At 46.1% G+C, this 27,893-nt stretch overlaps 2 protein-coding genes across 3 annotated transcripts in view; both read left to right on the top strand.

Annotated features, from left to right (window-relative positions):
* The first annotated feature begins 757 nt into the window (after positions 1 to 757).
* Def8 (differentially expressed in FDCP 8 homolog) lies at positions 758 to 17,771 on the top strand. Of its 2 annotated transcripts, none has more exons than XM_051201863.1 (13): positions 758 to 870; positions 2,558 to 2,758; positions 4,535 to 4,668; positions 5,602 to 5,699; positions 8,570 to 8,719; positions 9,886 to 10,027; positions 11,318 to 11,482; positions 12,229 to 12,356; positions 12,471 to 12,584; positions 13,913 to 13,993; positions 14,730 to 14,870; positions 15,027 to 15,136; positions 15,985 to 17,771. In XM_051201863.1, the coding sequence occupies exons 2-13, from the start codon at positions 2,751 to 2,753 to the stop codon at positions 16,085 to 16,087; spliced, it is 1,374 nt and encodes a 457-aa protein (XP_051057820.1). In that variant the 5' UTR covers positions 758 to 870; positions 2,558 to 2,750; the 3' UTR covers positions 16,088 to 17,771. The 2 variants fall into 2 exon arrangements, with proteins under 2 accessions (XP_051057820.1, XP_051057819.1); XM_051201862.1 differs by having other exon boundaries at positions 790 to 870; positions 2,603 to 2,758.
* A 3,272-nt stretch (positions 17,772 to 21,043) lies between these two features.
* The window catches only part of LOC127234753 (AFG3-like protein 1), a 30,685-nt gene continuing 23,835 nt past the window's right edge, over positions 21,044 to 27,893 (top strand). Inside the window, exons 1-3 of the mRNA XM_051201856.1 lie at positions 21,044 to 21,211; positions 24,902 to 24,980; positions 25,653 to 25,727. Coding sequence (XP_051057813.1) covers positions 21,074 to 21,211; positions 24,902 to 24,980; positions 25,653 to 25,727 — 292 coding nt within the window. The 5' untranslated portion in view covers positions 21,044 to 21,073. The remainder of the gene's footprint in view (positions 21,212 to 24,901; positions 24,981 to 25,652; positions 25,728 to 27,893) is intronic.

Below are 27,893 nucleotides of genomic sequence, written 5' to 3'. Positions count from 1 at the left end.
GGAGAGGGCCCTAAACGTGGACCTAGCCTGTTAGGGATGAAGAGGGAGGTTGGCGAGAGAGCTGGGAAGCAGACTTCTTCCCCAGGACACTTCCAACTGCTGGGCTTAGACTTGAGGGAAGCTGAAGATGGTAAGGCCGCCATGGTTACCTGAGATGCTACCCTTGGAGTGGGGAGAAGAATAGCTAGTCCTAGGCACTGGTGGAGGTCAGACCCCTCAAAGCATCTGGGGAATGAGATCAGGAATGCACTGAAGTTTGGCCTGAGGTGGGAATGATTTACCTGCTTTTAAGGGGGAGGGAGGGAGGGAGGGAGGGAGGAAGAGAGAGAGAGAGAGAGAGAGAGAGAGAGAGAGAGAGAGAGAGAGAGGTTGTTGTTGCCATTTCAGCTAGGACTTTTGAGCTTGAGATGGTGTTGCCATGGTGGTGTCCAGGGGATATTTGAATGTCAGTGTTGGAGTTATACAGATGCTTAGGGGGGGAGAGAGAGAGAGAGAGGTTGTTGTTGCCATCTCAGCTAGGACTTTTGAGCTTGAGATGGTGTTGCCATGGTGGTGTCCAGGGGATATTTGAATGTCAGTGTTGGAGTTATACAGACGCTTAGGGGTTCCCACTGTGGAGCCATTCGCTTGAATACAATTATCAGGGGAAGAAAATTTCTCAGAAGCCAGAAAAGACTCATGGCAAAGGCAAAGCACCCTATGGCTCTGAGGCAGGAGACTTGGAGGCCCTCTAGTGAGCCAGAGGGGCCACCGGTGTCATGAACCTCCTGGCCGCAGGCGGCAGCAGCGAGCAGTGGAGCCGGTACAATGTAGCAGTGGCAACCGAGTACAGTGTAGCCTGCCGGTCCGGTACAATGTAGCGGCAGCCAGGTAAGCGTCGGAGCGGCCTCCGCAGGCGACCAGTGGGTCTGGTGGGGAAGCAAGCAAGGGTACAGATCTTAGCACGTAATCGTCACGGGCCGAACTCCGGGATCCAGTTTCTGTCGCGCGCACCGAGGTAGCAGAACTGGTAGAGGCCTCAAGCTAGACGTCCAGCTCCCGGCTGCCGCCTGCTGGCTCTCCGCTTTGTGCAAGGCCTCGGTGACCTCATTGGTCCCCGCATTACGTGGGGCAGAGCTTATTAGCATCCATAGATGGGGACCCCCGCCCCTCCAGTCCCCCGGGTGACAGTCAGAGGCTGTGTGTGGGACTCCCGACCCAAGGACCACAGGGCTGTCCGCCCTCTTGCGGTGTTGGGCTTTTCTGAGCCTTCGGTTTCACAGCTATGAAATAGGCGAGGAATGTCGTACAAACCTGCCCCAGTGAGGACAGGAACATTCTCGAAATGAATTCATATTGTAAAGGGTAGAAGTGTGAGGCGCACTGCTCGGGTGGCTTCGCTGCATCTGTTTGGGTAGTTGACAATGGTTAACACTGGCCCTGATTGGCCCGTATTTCCCGTCCATTCTTGTTACAGACATGAGCAGATAGGATGTATCTTGTCAATTTCCAGGGCCTCTTGTGGTCCTTGGACTAGCACTTTTGGTGGCTGAACCCACAGTAACACATGAGAGGCAGGTTCTTGGTATCAGGAACACGTCCTGAACTTTAACCTATTACTTCTGATGCGTCCACAGACCCTCGATCTTTTCCTCTGAGGATTTCAGTTGTCGAATTGTGATTAATATCTGCTTTGGGAGAGGGCTCTGCAGGGGTTTTATGGAATAGAGTTTTGTTTTGTTTTCCCCTTTCTTGAATCTTTTCCTTGAAGCCAACCATGAATTCTGGGTGCAGAACTCTGTGAGATAGGTGGGGTTATAGGAGATGGTGTCATACTAGAAGCCAGCTGTTGCTTCCAGCAGCCTGTGTTGGGATGTTGTCTATTTGTTCTCTGTTGTCAGGGCAATATGATTCTCCAAACTGGTTCCAGACAAACTAGGCAGACAGGTCGAATGGCTCTGTTGTCTAATTCATCCCTTACTTTTGTTCCAGAGCAGGTGGTGGCAGAGCCAATCGGGAAATGGCTAAGGAAACCATTTTCTTGGGAAAAGTAGCTCAAAGGAGGGTTGCTGGCAAGTATTCTTGCCAAGGTCTTTGTGACCCTCTGACTATATTCTAAAGCATCAGGAGGTTTTCAGGGAAGGCTTCTTGGAGTGGTTCCTGCACTCTCCACCCAGCTCCTTTTAGATTTCACTGGTCACCCTGTGATGTCAGTGACTGCTCATCAGCAACTAGACTGCCTACTCATCCTTCCCTTCTACCCTGGACTACTCCCCAGTTTCCAAGCAAGAGAACAGAGTCATATATTGATTCATTTTATTTATTATTATTATTTTGGTTTTTCAAGACATGGTTTCTCTGTGTAACAGCTCTAGCTGTCCTGGAACTTGCTCTGTAGATCAGGCTGGCCTCGAACTCACAGAGATCCGTCTGTTTCTGCCTCCCGAGTGCTTCCAATAGCAATGCTACGCACGAGTTTGTTTCTGCCTTGCTTGACTGAAACCTAGTAGTGAGCAGCTCTAGGCTCGGTGGAATCGCTTTAGAGCTTGGCAGTCCTCATTTGTGGCTTCTGCTCTAGCTCAAGGTGCTTGTGCCAGCTTCACCCATTACATCTGCATTCCAGACAGAGGAGGGAGGTCGGAAGAACAATTCTGAGAAGTCCTGAGTGATCTTCTTGCTCATGTTCTATTGATCAGAACATAGTCACATTACCATGCCTCAGTGCAGGGAAGACTGGGAACTCATGTGACAATGATGACTCCTCACTCAGGATGAAGGGGTGAGTGAACACTGGGGTACTTTCATCTCTCCTGCACCTTAGGATTCTTGGGAGGTGCTGGGCATTAGTTGGGGACAGCTGACGGTAGTACACTGTTTGACTTACTGGACGTCGTTATCCCAGGGCACCTGCACCCCCTTAGGCCAGTGGTTCTCAACCTTCCTAATGCTTCAGCCCTTGAATACAGTTCCTCATGTTGTTGTAACACACCCCCACCATAAATTTATTCTTGTTGCTACTCCATAACTGTAATTTTGCTACTGTTCTGAATCATAAGGTAAATATCTGATATGTGACCCTTGTGAAAAGGTCATTCAACCCCCAAAGGGGTCAAGACCCACAGGTTGAGAACCACTGCCTTAGGCCTTCAGTTAGCATCTGGTAGTTCTTATCACTATCCTCCCTCAACGAGACAGAGCCAGCAGGACTTGACCTGCAGGCATTTGGAGAACCTGGCTTTGGAGGAGGCCTCTGCTGATGTTCAGAGGGGCCATCAGTACAGGGTCCCACTCTAAATAATGAGGAGTGAGCAGGACCAGCCACTCTGGACTTGGAGCTCTTATTTTTCTTTCAAGGGAAAGAGCAGGGAAGGAGTTATTGTCTTTTTATTTATTTATTTATTTTTTTGGTTTTTTTTTTTTTCAAGACAGGGTTTTTCTGTATAACTTAGCTGTCCTGGAACTCACTTTAGACCAGGCTAGCTGGAACTCACAGCGATCCACCTGCCTCTGCCTTCCGAGTGCTGCGATTAAAGTCGTGCACCACCACGCTTGTTGTGCATAGTGCCTGTGAACTAATTTCACCAACAGTGCAACCCACCCACCTCTGGATGAGGGAACAGGGGCAGAGAGAGGCTATGGAATGTGGCCCGACTAGATAAGTGCAGAACTGCATTCCAGCTGCTTCTGTTTTATTCTGGTACAGCCCTTCCCTTTTTGCCCAGAGCCACCAGCTTTGTATTCCCAATGTGGGCTGAGCTCTAGGGAGGGGAAATCGTGCCAGTGATCAGGACTTCTGAAGTGGGAAACTAAACACTTTCTGTTACATGGGATCCCAGGGCAGGAAGCTATGGGAATAACTCAGCCCATATGGTTCTGAAGCAGGACTGGAATGCAGGCCCAAGAGGTACAGGCCCATACCAGAACCTAGACGCATTGCTGGGACCAGGGAGGAGCATAGGTCACCTGCCAGTAGCAGGACAAGGATGGGCCTTGGATTTGGCTCTAGAGAATTCACTGGTGAACACTCTAGCAGGGATGGTATTTTTGGGTGCTCTGATTCATATGGAACACCTCAAGTAAGGTGACAGGAAGGAAGATCCAATTCCAAGAGGTGTGTCTCATAGGAACAGGCTAGCAGCAAGGGCCCGGCTGGACTGGGACCAAGTGAGAACTTTGCCATTTGAGGCCTAGCAAGGAGCCCACTGGCCAGCTCCAGAGCTAGCGCCCTTCAGCATCTGGGGCCAAAGGAGCCCCTGCACAGAAGAGCAGGGCCTTGGATTTCAGACTTTGCATCTGGCACTCTGGGATAAGCCTGTATGCCTGGGCTAGCCTGCCTCAATGGGGGTTCTTCTGAGAGAACAGTGCCCATGGAGCCTGGTTAGAAGTAGCTAAAGTAGCCTGTGGGGAGGATAAAGATTCAGGCTGCTTGGCAGGGCTGCCCCGCACTATCCCCCAGGCTCTGGGAAGGGAAAGAGACAGGAAGCACTGGAGAAAAGGGGTGAGCCATTGTGAGCCTGTGGCCTGGGCACTCATACAGCCATGCTGCACCCTGCAGGTGGGATGCTATGGAATATGATGAGAAGCTGGCTCGGTTCCGGCAGGCCCACCTCAACCCTTTCAATAAACCGCTTGGACCAAGGCAACATGAACTGGAGCCCAGTGAGAAGGCCCAAGAAGTCACTTCTGAAGGTGAGCACTGTGCAGGGTGAGGGCTGTATAGACTGACACATATACCAACCCCACCACTCTTTCTGCCTGTGGCCCCTCCCATGGGTGGGAATAGTCACTTTCCACCTGCTCTAGGGTTCTCTTTTGCCTTCCTTACCAGAATGAACACTCTAGAGGGCAGGGATCTGAGTCTGGGGAATCACAGTAAAGTCCCAGGGTCCCACACAGTATTGCTTAGTGAGCACTTGAGCAAACTCAGAGCCAAGTTCTAGGGAGAAGAGTCCAATGGGTGGGATGTCCAAGGATAGACCCTCACCTTCTTAGGGTCAGAAAGGGAGCAGGGCAGTCATTTTGGATAAGGTAGTTAGAGTCTTGGGACCAGAGTGGTTGATGGGGTGTCCTGAAGTCCACACAGGACTTGATGAATTTTGTGATGTACACAGACAGTGGTTTTTCTTCAGTCACACAGGAAGCATCTGCCTTAGAAATCGATATTATTTATTTGTTTGTGTATTTCTTTATTTAGATACTGAGTTTCTCTATATAGACCAGGTTGGCCTGAAACTGAAACTAGGGGTTCGATTTCAGTTTCCCAACTGCTGGGATTGCAGGCATGTATGGCCACATCTAGTTTCTATAATGCTATTCTGTGGACTTCTCTGAGTGCTACCCAGTATTGGTTCACAAGTTTCTGTTGTTTTTTTTTTTAGCAAAGCACCTAAGAGTCAGACTTCTTACAAGGGGATCAGAAACTGGAATCCTTCACTTGTAATTTTGATGAGTGCTTTCTGGTCTCCACAGTGAGACAGAGTCATTTACAAATGCCAAGCAGACAGAAGCAGACAGCTGACTGGTGCCTAGCTTTCCCCACTACCCCCTTTCTGTGGGCTCCCCAACACCTCTGGCCATAGGCAGACCTTTTACCACCTTTCGTCCATGTCCTCTTAACTACAGAGACTCTGCCTGAGCTGCCCACTGGGGAGCCTGAGTTCCACTACTCTGAGCGCATGATGGATCTTGGCCTGTCTGAAGACCACTTTTCCCGCCCTGTGGTAAGGTTTGGAGTCTAGACTCTTTCTGAGGTGCTATCCTCATCACACCACATCCAGGTGGCTAGTGGTTCAGACACTCTCATGAGCTGAGATGTAGCTTCCTTTCTAGTCACTACTGTTGGGCTCAATGACTCCCAAGTCAGTCAAGTCTCTTGGGTTTCGAATCTGAAATGTACATGGTACTTGATCCTCATCTTCAAAATCCGAGAGTCTAGAGACAGCTTGGGGAGAGGAGATGGGGTTCCTATTTTATTTATTCTTATTTATTTATTTGTTTATTTTGAGGCAGGGTCTAACCATATTAATTTGGTTGGTCTGGAACCCACTATGAAGATCAGGTTGGCCTTGAATTCACAGAGATCCACCTGCTTCTTTTAATTTATTTATTTGACCTTTAAGCTTTGTTCATGCAGATGTATACATACACCATATATGTGCATATAATTTTTTTCCAGACAGGGTCTCACTATGTATCTCTGACTGTCCTGGAACTCACAGTGTAAACCAAGCTTGCCTTAAACTCACAGCAATCTGCCTGCCTCTGCCTTCCAAGTGCTGGGATAAAAGGTGTGCACCACTAAGCCTGACTCATGTGTATATAATTTTTAGATGTGTATCTGTACACACAAGGGATTATACTCAGAGCCTCAGGCACACTAGGCAAGAGCTCTACAACTGAGCTGTATCCCCAACTTTAAATCCCTCATTTTAAAAAGATATATTTTTATTTTGTATGTGTATATGAATGCCTGCATATATGTGTGTACACCACATGTGTGTTTGTGTGGAACTGGAATTATAGGCAGTTGTGAACCCCAGTGAGGATACTGAGAACTGAATTTAGGATCTCTACAAGTGGTTTTAATTTTTTCCTCCTAGGTTTTCCAAGACAGCATTTTTTTGGGTAGCCCTCTCTGTTATGTGGCATGCTCTAGACCAGGCTGGCCTCGAACTCAGAGATCTACCTGCCCCTGCCTCCTGAGTGTTGGGATGAAAGGCATGGGCTACCTCCCAACCTCAGGAGCAAGTGCTCTTAACTGCTGAGTTGTTACTCCAGACCCCACTCTTCCATTTTTAACTTTTCATTTTTAAATTAATTCTTCCTAAGTTTCGAAAGCTAGTCTGCAACTTGTTTTTTAGCCCAGGCAGGTCTTGACATTTTTATTCTTTTGTCTTGACCTCTCAAGTAGTTAGATTACATGCCCATGCCATCAAGCCCAGAAAATTCTATATCATTTATAACATGGCTCACACTTTCTCTTAGCCACAAAATGAGCTCCAAAGAGGAAGGAAGGGTACCACTACCATTCTGCCTGGGTCTTTTGAAAGCCCATCTTGTGGGAGGAGGAGGGTGTCTCTTGAGAGCAGAGTCAGCTGACACCTGTCCCCACCTACACACACACACACTGTGGTCTGAACCTGGAAGTGGAGCATTCTTGGGCTGGGCTTTGGCTAGGCTTGGAGCTTCTGGGTCAGTCTGTGAGAAAGCACTCGGCAGTGCTGAGTCTGGGGTGAGTGTGCATCTTTAGGCTGCACTGATGTTTCAGCCATTAAACCAGAGGCCTCTCTTCATTTCCTCAGCTTTCTTTTTAGAAATGAAACGGCATGGCTAATAACGCTATTGGATTTGGATTTTCTAAGAGGAAGTGTGTATGTATGTGTGTAATATTGGGGGCCTCTGCAGTGTGAGATAAGCACTACTTCTGAGTAACACTCCCAGCTCTTGAGCCATTCTCACCCTTGCTCCCACCCTCATGAGACAGGGTTTCTCTGTACATAGCCTGGCTGACTTGGAACTCAGAAACCCATCTGCTTCTGCCTGTCAAGTGCTGGATTAAAGGCCTGTGCCATCAGGCCTGGCATTAAAAAAAAAAAAAAAAATCTTAATTTTGTGTTTGGTGTATGTGTCTCTACACAAATACATGATTTAATGTCTGTGTGACTCCTGTGTAGAGGTGTCCTTTATTGTTCTTCACCTCGTTTGTTTGTTTGAGATAGGGTCTTGCTATGTAGCCCTGGCTGACCTGGAATTCACTGTATAGATCAGCCTGACCTCTAACTCACAGAATCCACTTGCCTCTGCCTCATCTGCTTTACCTTCTTTATTTACTTTTGAGAGAGTCTCTTAAGTGAACCTGGAGCTCACTTATTCAGCAAGACCAGCCGACCACAGCACTCCAGGGATCATCCGGTTTCCATTTCCCCGGCACTAGGATTATAGATGTGTTCTGCCACACTCAGCATCTTATCTGTGTGCTGGGGATCCAAACTCAGATCCTCATACTTGCATGGCAAGCACTTAAGTGATTGTCATCTCCCAGCCCCTTGTTCTGTCTTTATGACAGGTTCTCAAGTAACCCAGGTTGACCTCAAACTTGCTATGTAATTACTATGTAACTGAAGATGACTTTTAACTCCTTTTTCCCCTTCTTCCTATTTTTGAGACAGGTCTCTAGCCCTGTCTGCCCTCCAGTTTGTTATGTTTAATACACGATCTCCCTGCCTCTACTTCCTGAGTGTTTGGATCACACAGATCATCAAGTGAGGCTTATTTGGTGCCGGGGACTGAATTCTTGTATGCTAGGCAGCAAGTACTTTATCAACTGAGGCACATCGCCAGCTGCAGAAATTGGCTTTTGGAAAGTCTCCTGAATTAAGTGTTCAGAGGCCCATGGGTAGATCAGTCCAGCTAGAAGCAGGGAGCAAGAGTGGATTCTTAAGTGTGGCTAACTCCTAGGCCTTGAGCAAGTCTTATCTGGGGAAGGGAGCTGAGGTCTGCTTTATGCCTAACTACTCATCAGGATAGGTCTACCTTCCATGGGGAGGGACTTCTAGGTGGTCATCTGACTGTGGCCTTCCCACTTGGGTAGGGTCTTTTCCTGGCCTCTGATGTCCAGCAGCTGCGGCAGGCAATTGAAGAGTGCAAACAGGTGATTCTGGAGCTACCGGAGCAGTCAGAGAAGCAGAAAGATGCTGTGGTGAGGCTGATCCACCTCCGGCTGAAGCTACAGGAGCTGAAGGTGGGTGCGAAGCTGCTCTACCACAAAGACATACCTGGAACATGGCCAGGACTGTGGGAAACAGGAGGACAGGGTGCCATTGGCTTCTTCCAGGGGGTGGGTCTTCTCTGTTCTCTGAGAGGTTGAGGTAGGAAGAGAAAAGCAGGGTGAAAGTGTAGGCTAGTTATTTCCCTGATGATACAGCCCCTCTTGATTGTGAGGGACAGAAACACAATCCTAAGGTGCTTCGAGCAAAAGGAAGATATTTTTGTTAACCTTTTGTGGGAGAGGGGTAGCTTCTAACATCAAGAATGCTGTACTGTTTTGCTCTAATTTGTATTAAATCCACCTTCAGGTAGGCACTTAGAGGCACTTACAGCAACTGATTCCTGTCTTTCCACGTGTTTACCTTTCTCAGTGTGGGCAGGAGGTCAGTCATGAGTTGATTGGCCAGGCCTGGAACATTCACAGTAATTGACTAGTCCTGGATTATGTGCTTATTCCTGAAACCATCACAGCCATTGGTTAGTTTTGTGATTACCCACAAAAGTGTGGGCAACTCTTTGAGTTGTATGACCTAGGAGGAGTGATAACCTGAAGGTGTTAACAGGAGGCAATGGTGTATCATAGAATCCAACCCACAGAAGTCTAGGTGTAGTCCTGTGTCTGTGTCTTTTGGCTTGGCTGTCATTGTCTCCCTTGTACTGACTCTGAAACTATGGGAGTTTAAAGTGGAATATTCATTAGGAAATAGGTAAGGATATGTATGGTAGTAAGCATATCCCAAGATACACATGTAGTTTTCCTCATGAAAGAAAACCACTGAGTTGGTTCAGGCAACAGCCAGAAATATATTAGAGCCCTTGTTGCTCTGCCAGATCCTGAAAGGAACCCAGGGTCACCCTACCACAGCAAACAGAAGGGCTGAGGCAATACCCCTCCTGCTTACAGGTCCTTGGGTCTGTACAGCATCTGGATGCAAAGAGGCTGGGAAATGTTGGGTGTGTTCTTGGGGTTTGGTACCTAGATACAGTTCTGTTGCTAAAGAGAGAATGGGAACATAGAGTTGAGCAGAAACTCAAAATCTCTGCTACAGGCAGTTCCTGGAAGGCATTTGCTGAGTTTCTTAAGTGAAAGGAAGGAGCTACAGCTAAGCCCATGACTTTTCCATTGTTCTTCCCCTATAGGATCCCAATGAGGAGGAACCCAATATCCGGGTTCTCCTAGAGCATCGCTTCTACAAGGAGAAGAGCAAGAGTGTCAAGCAAACCTGTGATAAGTGCAATACCACCATCTGGGGCCTCATTCAGACCTGGTACACCTGCACAGGTAGGCCAGGACCAATATAAGCTCTGCTTCCACATGTGGCTCACCTTCAAGTGAATTGTCCAGAATGTACAGATGACCAAGCATTGCTGTACACCGGAGATAAGAGGAGCAGAGGGGGCCAGCATGGCTGCCTTCACTGGCCTTGATTCTGGACCTCTGCTGTTTAGTATAGTGGTGATAAATCACAGAAGGTTTTTGAAATTTTAAAACATTATTTTTTGAAAGGGGTTGGTTTTTTTTTCCAGACAAGGTTTCTGTGTGGCTTTGGAGCCTGTCCTGGAATTTGCTGTGTAGACCAGGCTGGACTCAAACTCACAGAGATCCACCTGCCTCTGCCTCCCTAGTGCTGGGATTAAAGGTGTGAGTCACCACTGCCTGGTTTTTGAAATTTAAATTCACTTGAGTTGAATATGTAGATTGGTTTTATTATCTTCTTTACGAATGCTCAGTAGCCACGTGAGGCTGCTGGTTACCATATTAGATAATGCAGAGAGAATATTGAATAATGATGGTAGAGTCTGTATGAGATTCCAGATTAGGAAATACATGGTAGTCAGACTGTGCTAGCAAAGGAAAATGGAAAGGGAATAGTATTTATAGGGGGTACAGTGGGTACTGTTTTTGGTAGAATGAAAAGACTCATGGCAATTTAAACAAGCGCTTGGAGGTCAGGGCACAAGCCATGAGTATTATTTAAGGAGGAAGGATGTGGTATGGGGGAATCTTATATGCAAAGGCCCTGTGGTTGATGTGTGTCTATTGCCTGTGAGGGTAAGTACCATGTCTAAGGCGAGGTACAATAGAGGTATAATCAGAGGAAACCAAGGGCATTCCTTTTTTATATACAGTGAAGACTGTACATGGGTGCTGAATATGTAGATTCTGGTTGCTAAGTTGAGCTGGAAGAGAGTATTGTCTCCGATGAAGGTATGTATGAGGAGTGGTTGAGGTCAATGCTGGCTGCAGAAGTAATAGAGGAGTCAGGATGACTCATGCTGTAGTCTCAACCCAGAAGGACAGAGGAGATGGGAGAAGACAGTTGAGATGTAAGAGAGGAAACTTCATTGGATAGCTTGGGTTTGGTTGTGTGAGTCATGATTAATGGACAAAGCTTGGGGTCTAGAGACATGAGGGTCTTTGAGATGCTGAGCCACTCAGTAGTGCAAGGAGAAAGTCTTGAGTTGATATGGACACTGGAGGGGTGCTGATTTGTGTGGAACAGTCCAGCTAAAGGTCATCGTAGGCTGTTGATCCACACCACAACTTTTGAGCGATATTTTCCTACTGCAGGGTGTTATTACCGCTGTCACAGCAAGTGCCTGAACCTCATCTCCAAACCATGTGTCAGCTCCAAGGTTAGTCACCAGGCTGAGTATGAGCTGAACATCTGCCCTGAGACTGGGCTGGACAGCCAGGACTACCGCTGTGCCGAGTGCCGTGCTCCCATCTCTCTGCGTGAGTGCAAGATTCTGGGGCCCTCTTGCAAGCTGAGGGAGAACAGTGGCAGAGCTGACCCAGGAAGGGCACCTGGTTGGGGTGTGAGAAGCTATACTACAGCAGCTGAGTGAGGCCAGCATTGTCCATGCGCCTTGCTTTGGGGACATCACACAGGGAAGTTACTGGCATTCCTTCAGGTCCCATAGGATCAGATGGTTTCTGGCTGTTTCATGACTTGTCCAGGTCTCTCCAGGGCTGATCTCTGATCTCTGACTGCAGTGCCTTTGTGTTCCCACTGTCACAGACAACCCACAAAGACAAGGACTAGGGGAAAACAAATGACACAGCACTGGGGATATGATTCAGTGTAAGAATGCTTGCTTAGCATGTATAAGGCTCTTGGTTTCATCCCAAGTGTGCAGAAGAAAAGAAAATGAAAACTACACAATAACCACATTCTGGAGGTGGAAATTTTAACTACTATGAACTTGTGGGGTCCCTCCAGGGGTTCTTTCTGTCTTATTACTCTGTTGTCTCATTTTGCTGATGAGTAGACAGAGTACTGAGACACTGGGATGGCCGTGGGCCTCCTGGGTGAGAATGGGTAAGTCAAGTCTTGGGGTCAAGGGACCCCTAACTCAACTTACTCATTTCTGAAACTTTGGTGAGGGAGGGTGGACCACATGGTGTGAGTCCTTGGGCAGGGAAGTCAGACCTTAATCCCTAATAGCTACCCTGATCTTGTAACGACCTGGCCCCGGCAGGAGGTGTGCCCAGTGAAGCCCGGCAGTGTGACTACACTGGCCAGTACTACTGCAGCCACTGCCACTGGAACGACCTGGCTGTTATCCCTGCACGAGTGGTGCACAACTGGGACTTTGAGCCACGCAAGGTGTGGGTTTGGAGATGTGGCTGTGAGGGTGGGGAGGGAGAGCAGGGAGAAGGTGGGCATGTTTTGTCCCCACCAGTCCTAGCTCTGCAAGCTGGTCACTCAGCTTCCCTGCAGGTGTCCCGCTGCAGCATGCGCTACCTGGCACTGATGGTGTCTCGGCCAGTGCTCCGGCTCCGGGAGATTAACCCTCTGCTGTTTAACTACGTGGAAGAGCTGGTGGAGATCCGGGTGAGGCTGGACCCTGGTTAGGATGGATTTGTCTCCCCATGGGAGGTCTGAGCAGAGGAGGTGTGCTACTTTCACAAGCTCCTTGGCTATTTTTTGGTTCAAAAGTATTACAACCATAGAGACAGTGTTAAATTCTCTAATATCATTGAAAAAAGCAGAACCTAGGGTGGTGGCTCATTCCTGTGATGTTAGCATTAGGGACCTAGGCAGGAGGATCACTAGTGTGAGGTCAGCCTGAGCTAGACAGTCAGAGAGCCTGTCAGAAAGTGTGTGTGTGTGTGTGTGTGTGTATGTGCATTCTATTCATTTATCAACCAACTATCATCTATCTACCTATTTACCTACCTGGCTGGGGATGTAGTTCAGTTGTGAGAATGCTAGCTTAGATGCAGGAAGAATTGGGTTCAATTTCAAGCATTTTATAAATCTGGCATGGTAGAACATGTAGCTCAGGCTGACCTTGAATTTGATATATAGCTGAGGTTGTTCTTGATCCCTAATCCTCCTGTGTCTTACCTCCCAAGCGTGCGTATACAGCAGGCTTGTGCTTCTACACCTATCTAAGTATATTTTCAGTCCAATAGATTATTGGACTGAATATTCAGTCCAAAATATTATTATAATATGCAACCAACATACAAAATTGTCCAGATATTTTATTCTCTTTTTGTGTGTACTGTAACTTTGAATTCTAGTGTGTATGCTATACTTACAGCAATCCAAGTGAAGACTAGACATTTTCAGCAGCTCTATATGGCTTTGGCTACTCATAGCCAGAAGTCAGGGCTGAGGTTAAAACCTTGCTGTAGTTTGGGCAGGAGTTGATGCTGTGGGCAAGGTAATAGAAAGAACTTAAATTCTATGTTTTAGTGAGGGGTCTGAGGCAGAGCGAGGAGAATGGTCAAGGCCAAGGCATTGATGAATGATATGGAATCTGCCTAGGGTTTTGGCCCACTATGTTGGATATAACTTGGTACTGTCCTGAGGCAGGAGGATGGGCTCACCACTTTTCTGTGGGGCTAGGCGAAGTGACATGAATGGGAGATCTCAAAAGGCATGTTTAATGAACCTCAAGATCCTATGTAGCCCAGAAACTGTGATTTGCACTTTAAGTTAGATAGACCACTCAAATCTAGGACTATCTTGTAGAATTTGAGAGCACCTTCCCCCATCCCTACTGAACTTGCTGTCAGCTACAGTAAAGGATAAGGCCTTTGAGCATGGCCCCTATGAAGCCAGTACAAAAACAACCCCTTAGTCCTACAGAAAGAGTCACAGTGCTGCCAGTGTGCCTGGCTGAGATGTCCACCTGTTGTCTGTGTCTGCAGAAGCTGCGCCAGGATATCCTGCTCATGAAGCCATACTTCATCACATGCAAGGAGGCCATGGAGGCACGACTGCTGCTGCAGGTCTGATTGTGAGAGGGACAGGTCTCTGGAAGCCAGGGTGATAGGGTACTTGATGCTCAGATTCTTCAGATCACATGGTAGATAGACGTGCTATAGTTCTAGAAGTCTTCCAAACTTTTTATTCTGGGAATGCCATCTATAATTAACTGTCAAATATTTTACACATAACAGTGTTCTCTGATGATCTCAGGTAGGGAAACTAAGATAAATGCAATCATTGTGTTTAGCCTTCATGGCGGTGGGTGGCCTTGACCTTAGCCTCCTCAGGCAGGTTGAACAAAACACAAGTTTTAAGACTCTCCCACTGCTTTGTGCAGTACGTAATCTCATAATTATGGGGGCAGTGAGCAAAACAGGCCCTCGGAGCGTGACCAGTGGGTGGAGAAGGCAAGGAAAGTAGCAGTAAGTCAGGGTGTACATAGAAGTAAGCAGGGCAAGGGGTGGAAAGAATTGGAAGGATGTTGGGGAAAGCCATGGTAAAAGTGAGGAGCACTGGACAGCCATTGTGGCTGGAGGGGCAGTATAGGTGTGTGAAATGGGGTCGTATACATTAGAAAATGTTGCCCTGCTGTATCTTCCCTTTGCCTTTTCCAGGCTCTTGAGGTCCTTACACAGACACCCTATGAAACTTGTGGTTTTCACAAGAACCCTGGGCTCTGACAACAGGAGCAGCCCTGGGTGGGGAATGGGGAATCCTTTCTCTGCATTTGGAGTAATACCTGCTGGGTCTTGGCAGCTCCAGGACCGACAGCATTTTGTGGAGAACGATGAGATGTACTCTATCCAGGACCTCTTGGAGGTGCACATGGGCCGCCTCAGTTGCTCACTCACTGAGATCCACACACTCTTTGCCAAGCACATCAAGCTGGACTGTGAGGTGGGTCTCCCCATTCCCTCTGTGATTGTGGCCTTATCTGGAGGAGACTCTCAGCTGTTCTGTCCACCAGTCCTCAGGGTCAGGATTGGCAGTGAATTCCTGGTCTGAATTGGCATTTACTTGTCAGTCATTAATACTGATTCCTATTTCCAACAGCGGTGTCAAGCCAAGGGGTTCGTGTGTGAACTCTGCAAAGAAGGTGACGTGCTGTTCCCTTTTGACAGCCATACATCTGTGTGCACGGACTGTTCAGCTGTCTTCCACAGGTGGGTATGGTCTGTAACTCACTCTCAGGCAAAATATTAGGGCTCCTTCCTGCTTTCTAAACAGAAAGCCTTCCCTTGTCCTTGGCTGCAGCTGGTCTTGTGGAACCATGACAGAGGAAGTAGACGTTTGGGCTTTTGCTGTCTAGTTTTCAGAGCCCTTTGCTGGAGTTAGGCCCTGGTATCTATGTCCAAATTCAAAGTTCCATTATGGGGCCAGAAATGTAGCCTAGCAAGCATGAAACCTTGTGTTTGATTTCTAGGGTTAGATTGGTCAAACCTGTGGTACCCTTCATGCCTGAAGAGAAAAGTTTAAAAACCAAAATAACAAAGGAGTTTGCTGAGCCCTATCATACTCTGACACACAGTTTGGGAACAGGGGTGATGATGCATTAGTGTTAATAAATGATGGAGGTGACTGAGTAAGTAAGAACTCTGAGGGCTAACAAGATGGCTTAGTATGTAAAGGAGCCAAGCCTAGTTACTTGAGTTTGATCCCTGAAATCCACATGGTAGAAAGAACCACTTCCTGCAAGTTGTTCTTGTTTTCCATAGGTGTAACATGGCACATGTGTGCCTCCCTTCACCTGTGCAGGTACACGCACATACCAAAAAAAAAAAAAAAAAAAAAAGGCATATAGCCTGGGTATGACTGCCTGAAGCCTGACTCTAAAATAGAGGCTAGCACCTACATAGCAGGCTTTGTGGTAAATCATACTTGGGCACAGGTTCTACTCTGTTCTGTAGTTATTCACATCTCTGAGCTTGATTGCCTATTTGCAGGAACATATTGAGAGCTAGCCCAGGATGTAGAATTTTCTGTGCAGAACCTCCTTTCTTTCTAACCTCAGGGACTGCTATTATGACAACTCAACCACGTGCCCCAAGTGTGCCCGGCTCAACTTGAGGAAGCAGTCACTATTCCAGGAACCTGGTCTGGATGTGGATGCCTAGAACACTGGAGGAAATACCAGGCAACCATATCTTCCCCTCTGGCTGTCACCCTGCTGGCATTGCCAGCCAGGTGTTCATTCTACTCTGGAGACCCCTGAGTGCATCCCCTGGGCCTCTTCATCTCTTTTGGACCAGAAGGAAATGACTGGCAGCCACCAGGACTCTCATTCCCTGGGTGTTTGCAGAGACTTGGAGTTTTATGCCTGCCTGTTATTGGGTGTGCTGCTGACAGGGGTGAGAATGCTGCTTCTGACCCACTGTAGGACTCCTTAGGCAGGGGAACTTGAGTATGAATCCCCAGGAAAGTGGGAAGTCACTTTACCGTGGCACAGAGTTCTCCAGTCCTTTACAACCAATCCTTCTAGGCCTTAGAGAGGGCTCTGCTCCTGTCTACACCACCCTGACAACTGGTCAGAAACTCTAGAAGCCTGCCCAGTGAGACCAGAGGAGGCCTCCTGAGTTTTATCTCTGCTGTAATAATTTAGGTTCTACTTAGAGGCTCCCCTCCCTCTTAGCACCTTGTCTCCTTAGGGATTCAGGTTTTCTGAGTGGGGCTGTTCACAACAGTGTCCTATGGACTGTCTCAGCATCCTGAGAATCCTCTTCCTCCTTAGCCTGTCAGTCCTGTATGTTTCCCTGCCCTTTTTGTACAATAGGGAGGGAAAGGGTCTGTGGAGCTTTTCTTGGCACATACACCTGCTCCTGCCATAGCCTAGTCCACTTTATCCTGGTGCTCTGAGCTGGGCAGCTAGGGACTCCTCCTAAGGAAGAGATCTCAGTCTCCAGTTACATAGGTGGGATTATGTTCTGGGAACAAGGTCAGGTTGGCTGGTCAGTTAGTGTTGGCCTGTGTGACATTTGGGGGACCAAAATTTCCCACAGAAGTTTGTGCTCTGCTTAAATATGGCCAGTTACTGAGTTTTCATTTAGGAGCCTGAGACCAAGAGCTAGGAATATTTGCTTGAGAGAGACCCAAGCAAGAGGTCTATGGCCCAAGCAAGAAAGTCTAGGCTTTGGAGGTGGGCAAGACCTATAGCTTTCCAGTGAGGCACATTCCACCTCCATGCATATACCCCATAAATCCTATGGTTGAAGATGTGTGGAGCCAAGGGGATCTCAGAATATGGCTTCTGTCTTTCTTACCTGGGAAGCAGGAATTGCTTGCATCTTCCCCTTTACTCCTTGCCCATGGATTACCGTTGACACACACAGGTGGTGGGTAGAGGCCAAGGAGTGTCACAACTTGGATTTCCCTCACCTTCAATGGGGCACAAGAAGGGACACCTCAACGAGCAGATGAAGCCTAGCTTGCTGGCCTATTTGAGGGGTGGATGGACGCACTGCCACCTCCTCCTTGCTCCTCTGTACCATCAGGTGGCTTTACTCTTCCTATCTTTTCTGTTTCAATTTTCCCATTTGGAAAATGGGGAAAGTGGAGTTGACCTACCTCGGGGCGGAACAGTAAGGAGCCCTCTGAGTGTGATGTGGGTCGGCAGCAGGTCCCTGCCCTGCTTCCTCTTTGGTGTTAGAGGGACTTAAAACCAAATGCCATTTTCCTACACCCCAAATCTTTGTTTCGTACCATTGTATCACATTTCTGTCCTGTGGCTATTGGCCCTTCCTGAGCCTCCTGTGTAATCAGCATCACGTGTTCCCAGCTATAAATCATAGTGTCTAAAGAAAATATTACTGGTCTGGTGTTTGTTGAACCAAGTGTTGGGCCCCCTCTTACAATACACTCTAAACCTTCTTCCTCAATACCTCTTCTCTACCATCGCCTTCAGGATGATGTATATTTTCGTAGAATTATTTGTGGGTCCTTCTATGAGTCCACTGCTTGCTTGGTAAGAGGAGTCTAGCCAGGTAGGTGGCAGTGGTGGCGCAGACCTTTAATTCTAGCACTCAGGTGACAGAGGCAGGCAGATCACTGAGTTCAAGGCCAGTCTGGTATACAGAGTGAGTTACAGGACAACCAGGGCTACACAGAGAAACCTTGTCTTGAATGCCCCCTCCCAATAATAATATTAAAATAATAATAATCTTGCCAGGCACCAAAGCCCATTTGAATGACTGACACTTATGGAAGAGTGGTACCCAGCATGGAACCAGGCTGGCAACATGGAGACCCAGTTAAAACTATGCCATTGTCTCAGTCTCATTAAATATGGGATATCTAGACTGCTTTATGATGAATCTGGGATAAAGCAGGGTTCATTGACACACGAGCCAATTACAGGTTTGGGAAAGCATCTTGCCTTCCCTATTTCATGGGCTTGAGTATGATATTTGGGGATAAATAATATTTAGGGGTCCATTGGAAGAAATATTTAAATGGTGTCAGGCAAGGCCTGAGCCTGTTCCTGACAATGTATAGAGAAAATTTCCAAATTTTCTTGGCCTTCATTTGGGTGAGATGGGATGCTCACACATGCATGTACCCTTGGGGTTCAGGTTCCAGGAATTTCACATGTACTTGGCATGCAAGGAATGCTCTGTAGTAACAGCTTTGTTTTAAGTCCATGAGACCAGCCAATTGTATAACCATGGCAGATTCAGCAAGAGTTGACTCTAGCTCCTGGGGACGTCACTGATCTTTTTAAGCCAGATGCAGGAAAAGAGTCATTATTGCTTTCAAGGCCATTACCTTTGCCCTATGGTGGTTTTTAATGCCCTGGCTTCAGAGAAACTACAGGCTCTCTTTCGGTATATCCCAGCATGGAGGTGTATCCCTGAAGTACCAACACTTGAAAGGTAGAAAAGGGAGTATCCAGAGTCAGAGCTCAGCTGGGGACATGTAGTGTCTTATGATCTCCCCCAAATACAGTACATTCAAACACTTCAATCTTCATAGGCTAATATGCTGTTACCCTATGCCAGAGGAAACCTAAGAACTTGAGGTTATTTCTTTCCTTCTATTGGCACACCCACACAGCCATAGAAGACTCTGGGTTGAGATGCATGTGCTTCCAGCTACAGGTCGGACAATAACCACTGCACTAAGGATGTCCGCACTAGGAATGCACAGCTCACTTTCAGGTTTTGAGTGTTTTTCTTTTGATGCTTTTATTTTACAATAGGCAAAACTTCCTATTTGCCCATTTCCTCGATTCCCTAAATGTTAACATTTTGCCTTGTTCACTTTATTTTTATTGTGTGCGTGTGTGCTCATGAGCATGTGTGTGTAATCATTTGTTACTCATTTTCAGATATTTCCCATTTTCTTCGAACTTCCACATATATATCTCTTTCTTTCTTTCTTTCTTTTCCTTCCTTCCTTCCTTCCTTCCTTCCTTCCTTCCTTCCTTTCTTTCTTTCTTTCGACAGGGTTTCTCAGTGTAACAGTCCAAGCTGTCCTGGAACTCACTCTGTAGACCAGGCTGGCTTCAAATTTAGAGAGATCCGCCTGCCTCTGCCTCCTGAGTGCTGAGACTAAAGGCATGAGCCACCACCACCTAGCTCAGAGGCTGGAGAATTGCCTTAGCAGTTAAGAGCACTAGTTGCTTTTGCAGAGGACCTGGGTTCAATTCCTAGTACCTACATGGCAGCTTATAACCATATTTAACTCCAGTCCCAGAAGATCTGATGCCCTCTTTTGATTTTTGTAGGCAGCAGGCACAAATGTGGTGCACATATACACATGCAGACAAAATACTCACAGACATAAAGTGATAAATAAATTTTAAAAACCTTTTTTTTTTCTTTTCAACCAGGTGTGGTGGTACACACTTTGAATCCCAAGCACTTGGGAGGCAGAGGCAGGTGGATCTCTAAATTCAAGGCCAACCTAGGGCCACACAGAGAAACCCTACCTCAACAAACAAACAACCCAATACATAAGTGAATAAGGAAACAAATTATTTTTTTTTCATGGCCTTAATTTAACTATCAAAGGAAACTAACATTGATATAAAGGTCTTATTCACAGAGCTTGGTGTGGTAGTGCACACCTTTAATCTCAGCACTCAGGAAGCAGAGGCAGGCATATCTCTGTGAATTTGAAATCAGCTTGTTCTACATAGTAAGTTCCAGGACATCCAGGGCTATGTAGAGAGACCCTGTATCAAAAAGAAAAAAAAAAATCTATTCACACTGGGGATGCAGCTTAACTGGAAAAGAGCATGAGCATGTATAGCATGCATGCAGCCTTGGGTTTGATCTCTAGCATAAACTGGGCATGGTGGTACATGACTGTAATCCAACACTCAACACTCCCTGGAATTAGAGGCAGGAATATCAAGAGTTCACAGTCACCTTTGGCTGCATAAATGTCTGAGTGCAGCTTAGAATATATGGGACTGTCAAAACAGAAACCAACTGAGGAGGCAGAGGCAGGTGGAAAAGTTCAAGACCAGCTTGATCTACAGATTGAATTCCAGAACAGCCAAAGCTACACAAAGAAACCCTGTTTCGAAAAAACAAACAAAAACCCAAACAAAACACAACCCAAGCCGCCTTTGCTCCCACAAGCCCCTCATTATACTCAGTTGGCAAGACAAAACCTACGCGGCTGCACATACCAACCAACCAATCAAAACTAAACAAAGGTCTCTGATGGGGAACAATGGGGCAAGATGTGTACCAAACAGTTACTTTGTTTACGAGAGGTCGAAGCACGTCTAACCTGGATGCGTAACACTGGGGAACACCTCTAACTCGTACACCCATGGAAGTAGACACTGAGTTCAGTTCGGTAAGTGGCTTCATGCCGATGACCCACCCAAACCATTGGTGACGTTGAAATGCCAAATTTAAAATACGTCTACACGTCCTTGGTGCCTAGGTCAAGTTGGCAGAGAGCCACCGCTCATCAGCCATCAGGCAGCAAAAAGTGACACCCCAATTCAGGATCTTTAAAAGCTCAGCCGCGAACGGGACACCGAGCCACTGCTGTGGCCTACTGCGCACGCGCGCACACAGGGGCGTGTCACACTATGACCCGTCGCTGCGCTTGCGCGCGCCTACGCGGCGCGAGGTCAGGGTAGGGGGATGTTACTCCGGCTGGCGGGGGCGGCCGGCGGTCGGGCCCTGGCCTGGCCTTTTTCCAAGTTGTGGAGATGTGGCGGCAGCGCAGGAAGCGGCGGGGCGGTCTGGAGCAGCGTGAGGGTTCGAGGCATTGCTCAGCAGGTGAGCAGGGAAGCGCCCTCCACAGGTTTCTGGCAGCGTGATGGGGGCTTCACTGGACGTCGTAGTGACGTCATCTGCCTGCGGCTGGGACGGGCGCAGCCGCTTCCGGATTTCTGCTTCAGACTCCACCAGAGGGAGGGCGAGGGACCGAGAGGAGAGAGAAGGATGGGAAGGGCCCTTTTAAAAGAACAAAATGAATAGGCACAGCTGGCAGCAGCTGTGGGCGTATCTTGTCAGTACTCCAAAGGCAGGCCAGTACAAATGCCTAAATACTAACACCTACCTACTGCGGATCCTAGTACGTTAGGGTTTGCAACATATCTTTTAGGTAGTTTTTTTTTGGGGGGGGTCCCCCCAGGCGTAGCTCTTAATACTAAGCAGAGAAATATGGCCACATGGAATTCCTGCCATGGATGCTACATTCTTAGACAGTTAAACTTTATTCCATATTTTACCACCCATCACATAGTGTGTCTGCTACTACAGTAAGGAGGGGAGGGTCACTATCCCATATCTCGTACCTCATGGAGAGAGAATTGGAATTACCCAGAGGATTTTCCATCTTCAAATAGGTTAGTCAGTGTTATCGCTCATCACAGGGGCTATACAGCTATTTCTCAAGTTGTGTTTGCTTTTGTTGATCCCTCTTTTGCCTTTTTTCTTTCAAAATTTTTTTTCTTTTTTTCTTTTTGGTTTTTTGAGACAGGGTTTCTCTGTGGAACCACCCTAGCTGTCTAGTACTGTTGTTCCCTCTTAATATGCCAGTAGTGTTGTGTAACTTTCGATGAGCAAATGTCCATTTACCCCAGATAGGGCACTTGTGACAGGTCTAACTTTGTGAACAAAGGAGTTTATTGTAATTAATTACGGGGGCATTGGGGAAGAGTTCCTTACAGGAGTGAGTCAGTCAAAAGCAGTTTCTTCATTAAAAGGTGCACACATAGGCAACCCAGGGAAAAACTGCATTCCTGGAGCTCCCTACAAAACCTACAGTCAGTGCCATTGAAGAGGGTCTCATCTCCCCAGCAGTTGTTTACTGCCTGTATAACTTTGGGGATGGGCCTTGTGAACCTTATAATTTCCTGAGCATACGGTTTATTAGCATCTTGAGTTTTAAGAGCTTCCCTCCATCCTCCAGGATCGAATCTTTGGATTTGGAGGAAATAGCTGCACACACAGGTTGGGGAAATGCTCACAGGTTTGTTTCCAGCACTGTCAGTTGCAGAGTTGTTTCATGTTCCGTGTTGCAGATCCTGTTGTTGTGATTAACCTGGTGATGACCAGTCCTATTGTGAGTGTTATAGATTGTTATATAGCACAGTCTGAGTCACTGAACAGCTGTGGGCCTATGTCTTTTGTGAAAGAAGTAAGTGGAATGGTCTTTGAGTTGATTGTGTCACTTTTCATGGGTGAATAAATGTCTGTGTACCCTAGACAGAGCACTGGCAACAGACCAAAGAAATGATGTTGAATGATACTTGGAGGTGTGAACAAAGGTGTACTCAATCCAGATAGGGATAGGGAGCTGACAACAGGCAAAAGTATGGGTAGCACTGAATTCCATCTTGGTGAACCAGTGAATTTTATTGGAGCTACTTATAGGAACAGGAGTGACTCAGAGAGATGCATCACCAAACCCACCCAAGCCTGGTAGACTGCTCATAGAAGCTGGAACTCTGTTAGCATACTGCACAAGTTTCAGGTAGTTCAACAGGTTGGAGAGTGTTCCATTTCTAGGGGCTTGGTTGGTCTGAGCCTCTTCCAGGCATCTCAGCTGTCACAGAGTCTTCTAGGCAACTTGGATGGCCTCTGCTTCATCTAGGCAGTCTATCTTTATTGTGGTTTGTCTTGTCTGAGAGTTTCAGCAGTTCTTGGTGTTTATATATTTTGGAGAGGTAAGGGCCTAGTGAATCTGGTTGACTATAGAACTCACAGCATGGAAGTTAGTCACACAGATTTTCCCCAGAACATCTTCAATAAGTTAGCTTGAATTTCTGAATGAAACTTCATCATTCTTAGATCAGCAAGGCTCACTTCAAACACACAACCCTTGAGACCATAACATACAGTTTTGGTTCTCAAGGCAGTTTCTCTCTTGGACTGGCTTCCTTCTCTGTATGCAGTTTTCCTTGGCAGGTATCTCATGACACTAGCATCTCTAACCTCTTGGTATCTCTAATCCAATCCAGGCTTCACAATTCACAGCTTCACAAAATGACCTCTTAGGATTTCTTGCCTTCTTAGGGCCTTCATCTAGGCACTGCCCTGCTACGTATTGTTTGGCCTCAGCATCTCTCCTTAACTGCAGAGAGTCCATAACCTCTTTACTCATGTATGCTTCATGACTAAAGCCAAAACCACATGTATCTACTGCTGAGTTTAGCTACCAACCTGAGGTGAGCCTTGGCCTTCTCAAATCACATTTTTAGCAGATTTGATGTGTTTTTCCAGCAGCAGGAAATCCTTTCATAAGTTGGAAGTTGGAGTCTTGCCCTCCCTTTATTACAGTGCAGATCAGGCCATACCCCACCTTGAGCTCCTTACTCTTTCAACACAAGCCTTAGCTCCAACGTTACATTTCCTGGTGATCTTTTTCTTTTCAAATTGTGCATTTGTATTTCTTCCTTGCCCTACTTGTTTTCTTTCATTAAAGAAAGGTGGTTTTAATAACCATCTGACAAAGTCAGTATTAGGCTGTCTTGAAAACTCCTCCACCAAAGAAATTAGTCTATAACTTTCTAATTTAGCATCAGACAGATTCTGAGGATGAAAGCAGAAGGTGGCCACATTCCTGGCTAAAGTATCATAGGAATGAATGCCTCTAGCCCAGGTGCTGTTAAGTCCTTCTTCCCTCGGAAGCCTCTTGAGCAGGCCTCCATATAGCTTTCAGTACTCCTGTCTTCCAGACTCCTATTGGGATGGCCCATTAAGCTCTGTTTAAAACATTCATCTGCTTTTCTAGTTCAAAGTCACAAAGTCTTCCAAGTTCCTCAAAAACAACAACAAAATAAACAAAACAACCACACAGTCAGGTCTGTCACAGCAGTAGCCCATTTCCTGGTACCAACTGGTCTTATTAGTTAAGTTTCTATGCTGTGATAAAACACGGCCAAGGCAACTTAACAAAAGAAAATGTCTATTTTCAGAGGGTTAGAGTTCATGATGGCAGAGCAAATGCATAATGGCAGAAACAGCTGAGAGCTCACATCTTAAAGCTGAAAGCAGTAGACAGAGAAGACACTGGGACTGGCACAAGTCTTTTTAAACCTCAAATCCAGACCCTAGTGACCCATCTCTTCCAATAAAGCCACACCTCCTTTTTTGTTTATTTTTTTGTTTCTTCATGTCAGGGTTTCTCTGTGTAGTCCTGGCTGTCTTGGAAACAACTTTGTAGACCAGGCTGGCCTCAAACTCATAGATCAACCTAGATCTGCCTCCTGAGTACTGGGATAAAAGGCATGTACCACCTCTGCCAGTCTGGATATTATAGCTATAAAAAAATCCTGTGTGAGTTTTTACAGTGAATTTAGTTCATATTTATTCTGTTTGAATATCTATGTAGATAAATTAAGTAACAAGTCTATGCTTCAGTCTGAATTCTGTCCCTTGCATCCTGTCCGGGCCACTTTGAGAAGATGCTGTGTTGCATTGCAGAAGTGGCCTAATCATCTCTCCTTTCTGTGTCATCAGGTGATATGCTTGCAGCAGCAGGCTCTGCAGGGAAGACTGACTTCGTTTTCCCCAAGGCTGTGTTCAAAACCTCCCAAAGGTACTGTACTTCTCTTACCTTCTGCAGCATAACATTTATAGGACTAGTGTAACTTGCTCAGGGTGTCTTCCATAGTGACTGAGCAGGTGACAAGGGGGCATGACAGCTGGAGTGCTCCCATTATTCTCTTTCTAGTTTCCATATTGAGCCACACAGTGCCACCTCCATGCCTTTATCACTTTGGTACATCATTGACACTGGCAAAAGTGAACCTGTCTCAGAAGGATATTATAGTTGAATCTTGTGGAGGTGTGGGAATTCACTTTTGTTTCTGCATAGTTGATTTTGAGGATCCAGCCTCAGGTTTGGAAAGTAAAACAGGTAGACTAGTTACCTGAAACACAGTGGTCTACTTGGAGCCCTTCAGAGCAGGTCAAGGACCTGTGCTTAGTGTCCTGAGCCAAGGGACCATATTTATACAAGTGTTAGGAGACCTCTCTATCCAGAGAGTAGAAGAAATATTCCTTAGCTCACATGTCTGTGTTTGCAACTGGGGCTGCATGTTGCTTTGATCATCAGGTAAGAAGAAAGGCAAGAAGGAAAGCTAGCTTTCTTTCTTAGCCAGATTTACTGTACTGCTGCTTTTCTGAGTGTGTGTGTGTGTGTGTGTGTGTGTGTGTGTGTGTGTTTTTCTTTTTAAAAATACTATGACCTCTCCATTTTGTCCCTAAGGGTTTGAAAAATTTTTTAAGAATAAGAAGAATGGAAGAAGTACAGACCCAGGAAACTCAGTAGCTCCCCCAAAAGGTAAAAAGTCCAGTTTGATAAGTCAGACTGTCAAGTTTTACATTTGATTATTTTAGTTTATTTTTTTATTTTTATTTTACATGCTTGAATGTTTTGCCTACATGTGTGTTTGTGTACCATGGGTATGCCTGGTGCCCAGAGAGGCTAGAAAAGGGACCAGATCTGGAACTGGAGCTACAGACAGTTGTGAGCTGACACATGGGTGTTTGGAATTGAACCTTTGTCTTTGGAAGAGCAGCCAGTTGTCCTAACTGCTGAGCCATCTCTCCAGCCCCTTATTTGAGGTTTTTTTTTTGTTTTTTTTGTTTTTTTTGTTTGTTTGTTTGTTTGTTTGTTTGCTTGCTTTTTGTTTTCGAGATAGAGTTTTACTATAGATGTGGCTGGTTTAGAACTCAATATATAGACCAGGCTCTTCTCAAGCTCATAGTGATTTGTCTTCTGCCTCCTAAGTGCTGGGGACAGAGTTGTATGTTACCATGCTTGGCATGTTTGAGTGTTTTTAAAGTATTGACTGGTGTTGGGTTTATCTTCTTGAAGAGGGAAAACCAGGAAGAAGATATGACTGTCTGAAGTTGATCCTACCTTTTTTTTTTTTGCGTGTGTGTGACTGCTGCCTCCTTGTTCCTAAGTCACTGTTTTTTTGTTTTTTGTTTTTTTTTTTTTTTTTTTTTTTTTTGTCTTCATCTCTTATTATATTTTTTAGCTTCTTTGGACTGGCCTTGAAGTCAGAGATCTCCCTGCCTCTGCCTCCCAAGTGATGGGATTAAAAGCATGTACCACTACTGCCGGCTTTAACATTTTTAAAATTAGGGTTTTTTAAATTTTTATTTCATGTATTGGGGTGGTTTTTGTGTATGTATGCCTGTGTACCACTGTGTGCCTATGCTGGAGGGGCCAGAAGAGGGTGTTAGTTGTGAGCCACCATGTCCTGTGTAGGAGTATCCGGTGCTCTTAACCACAGAGCCGCCTCTCTAGCCTGTTATGAGTCATTTTTAAGTTGCATCTCAGTTTGGTGATGTGGATGGGTTTAACAGGTGTGTTTCACCTATGAGCATTAAATAGCAATAAAACAAATACAAGCTAATTAGGAGGTATGGTGGTACATCTTGCTACCATTTTTTAAGACTTGTTTTATCTGTAAAAATTGTGTAAATGTTTCTCTACCATTAATTCATGTTGTCTTTTCTGGTGTCACTGTAGCTTTTTCTCAACTTGTATGATTTTTTTTTTTTTAATGGTTGTTGGAGTGGTGATATATAGAGAAGGACTTGTTTTGACCTAGAACTTGTGTGACTATTGCAAAAGGAGACTCTACTTCTGATCAAAAGTGTACACATGGGTCAGGCTTAGTGGTGCATGCCTTTAATCCCAGCACTTGGGAGGTAGAGGCAGACGGATCTCTGTGAGTTTGAGGCCAGCCTGGTCTAGATAAGGAGTTCAAGACAACCAGAGTTGCATAGTGAGACCCTGACTTAAAAAGAAGAAAACAAACACTGGCGGATTTTTCTGCATATTGATATGATATGCTGTTCTTGAGAGCAGGTAATGTACATCTCAATTCTCTTGAAAAGGGATGTGCCTGTGTCAGCCTCTCTCATTTTTTTTTTTAATCCATGCTATTTTTTAGCCTTCCCCCCCCCCCAAAAAAAAAATTGCTGTTAAAATTTAGGCCTGCCTAGTATAGTGATACATATCTGTTATTTATTTGGTATGCCTTTTTGTATGTACATTATACATATATGTTTATGTATGAGATTGATATTGGGTATATCCCTTAATTACTCTACTTTATTTTTAATTTTTTAAACTACATTTATTTGAATGTGTTTGTGTATATGTGTGTGTATTCTCGAGTGCATACACGACGTACCACTGAGCACATGTGGAGGTCAGAAGGCAACATGTAAGACTTGGTTCTTTCCTTCTATCACTTGTGTTTCAGGGATGAAACTCAGGTTCTCATGCTTGGCGGCAAATACCTTTACCTGATGAAGCATCTCACTATCCTCCACGTTATTTTTTGAAGCAGGGTCTTTTTCTGAACCTGGAACTTGCTGGGTGGGCTAGACTGGCTTACCAGACCCTCAGGGATCCTCTTGTGTCTGCTGCCATAGCACTGAATCTGCAGGAATGCACGCCACTGTATCTGGTGTTTAACATGGATGC

This window comes from Phodopus roborovskii, unplaced genomic scaffold, assembly GCF_943737965.1.
Source record: "Phodopus roborovskii unplaced genomic scaffold, PHOROB, whole genome shotgun sequence".
NCBI classification, from domain to species: domain Eukaryota; kingdom Metazoa; phylum Chordata; class Mammalia; order Rodentia; family Cricetidae; genus Phodopus; species Phodopus roborovskii.
The sequence above is the reverse complement of the archived record's forward strand: the minus strand, read 5'-3'. Positions and strand labels throughout refer to the sequence as shown.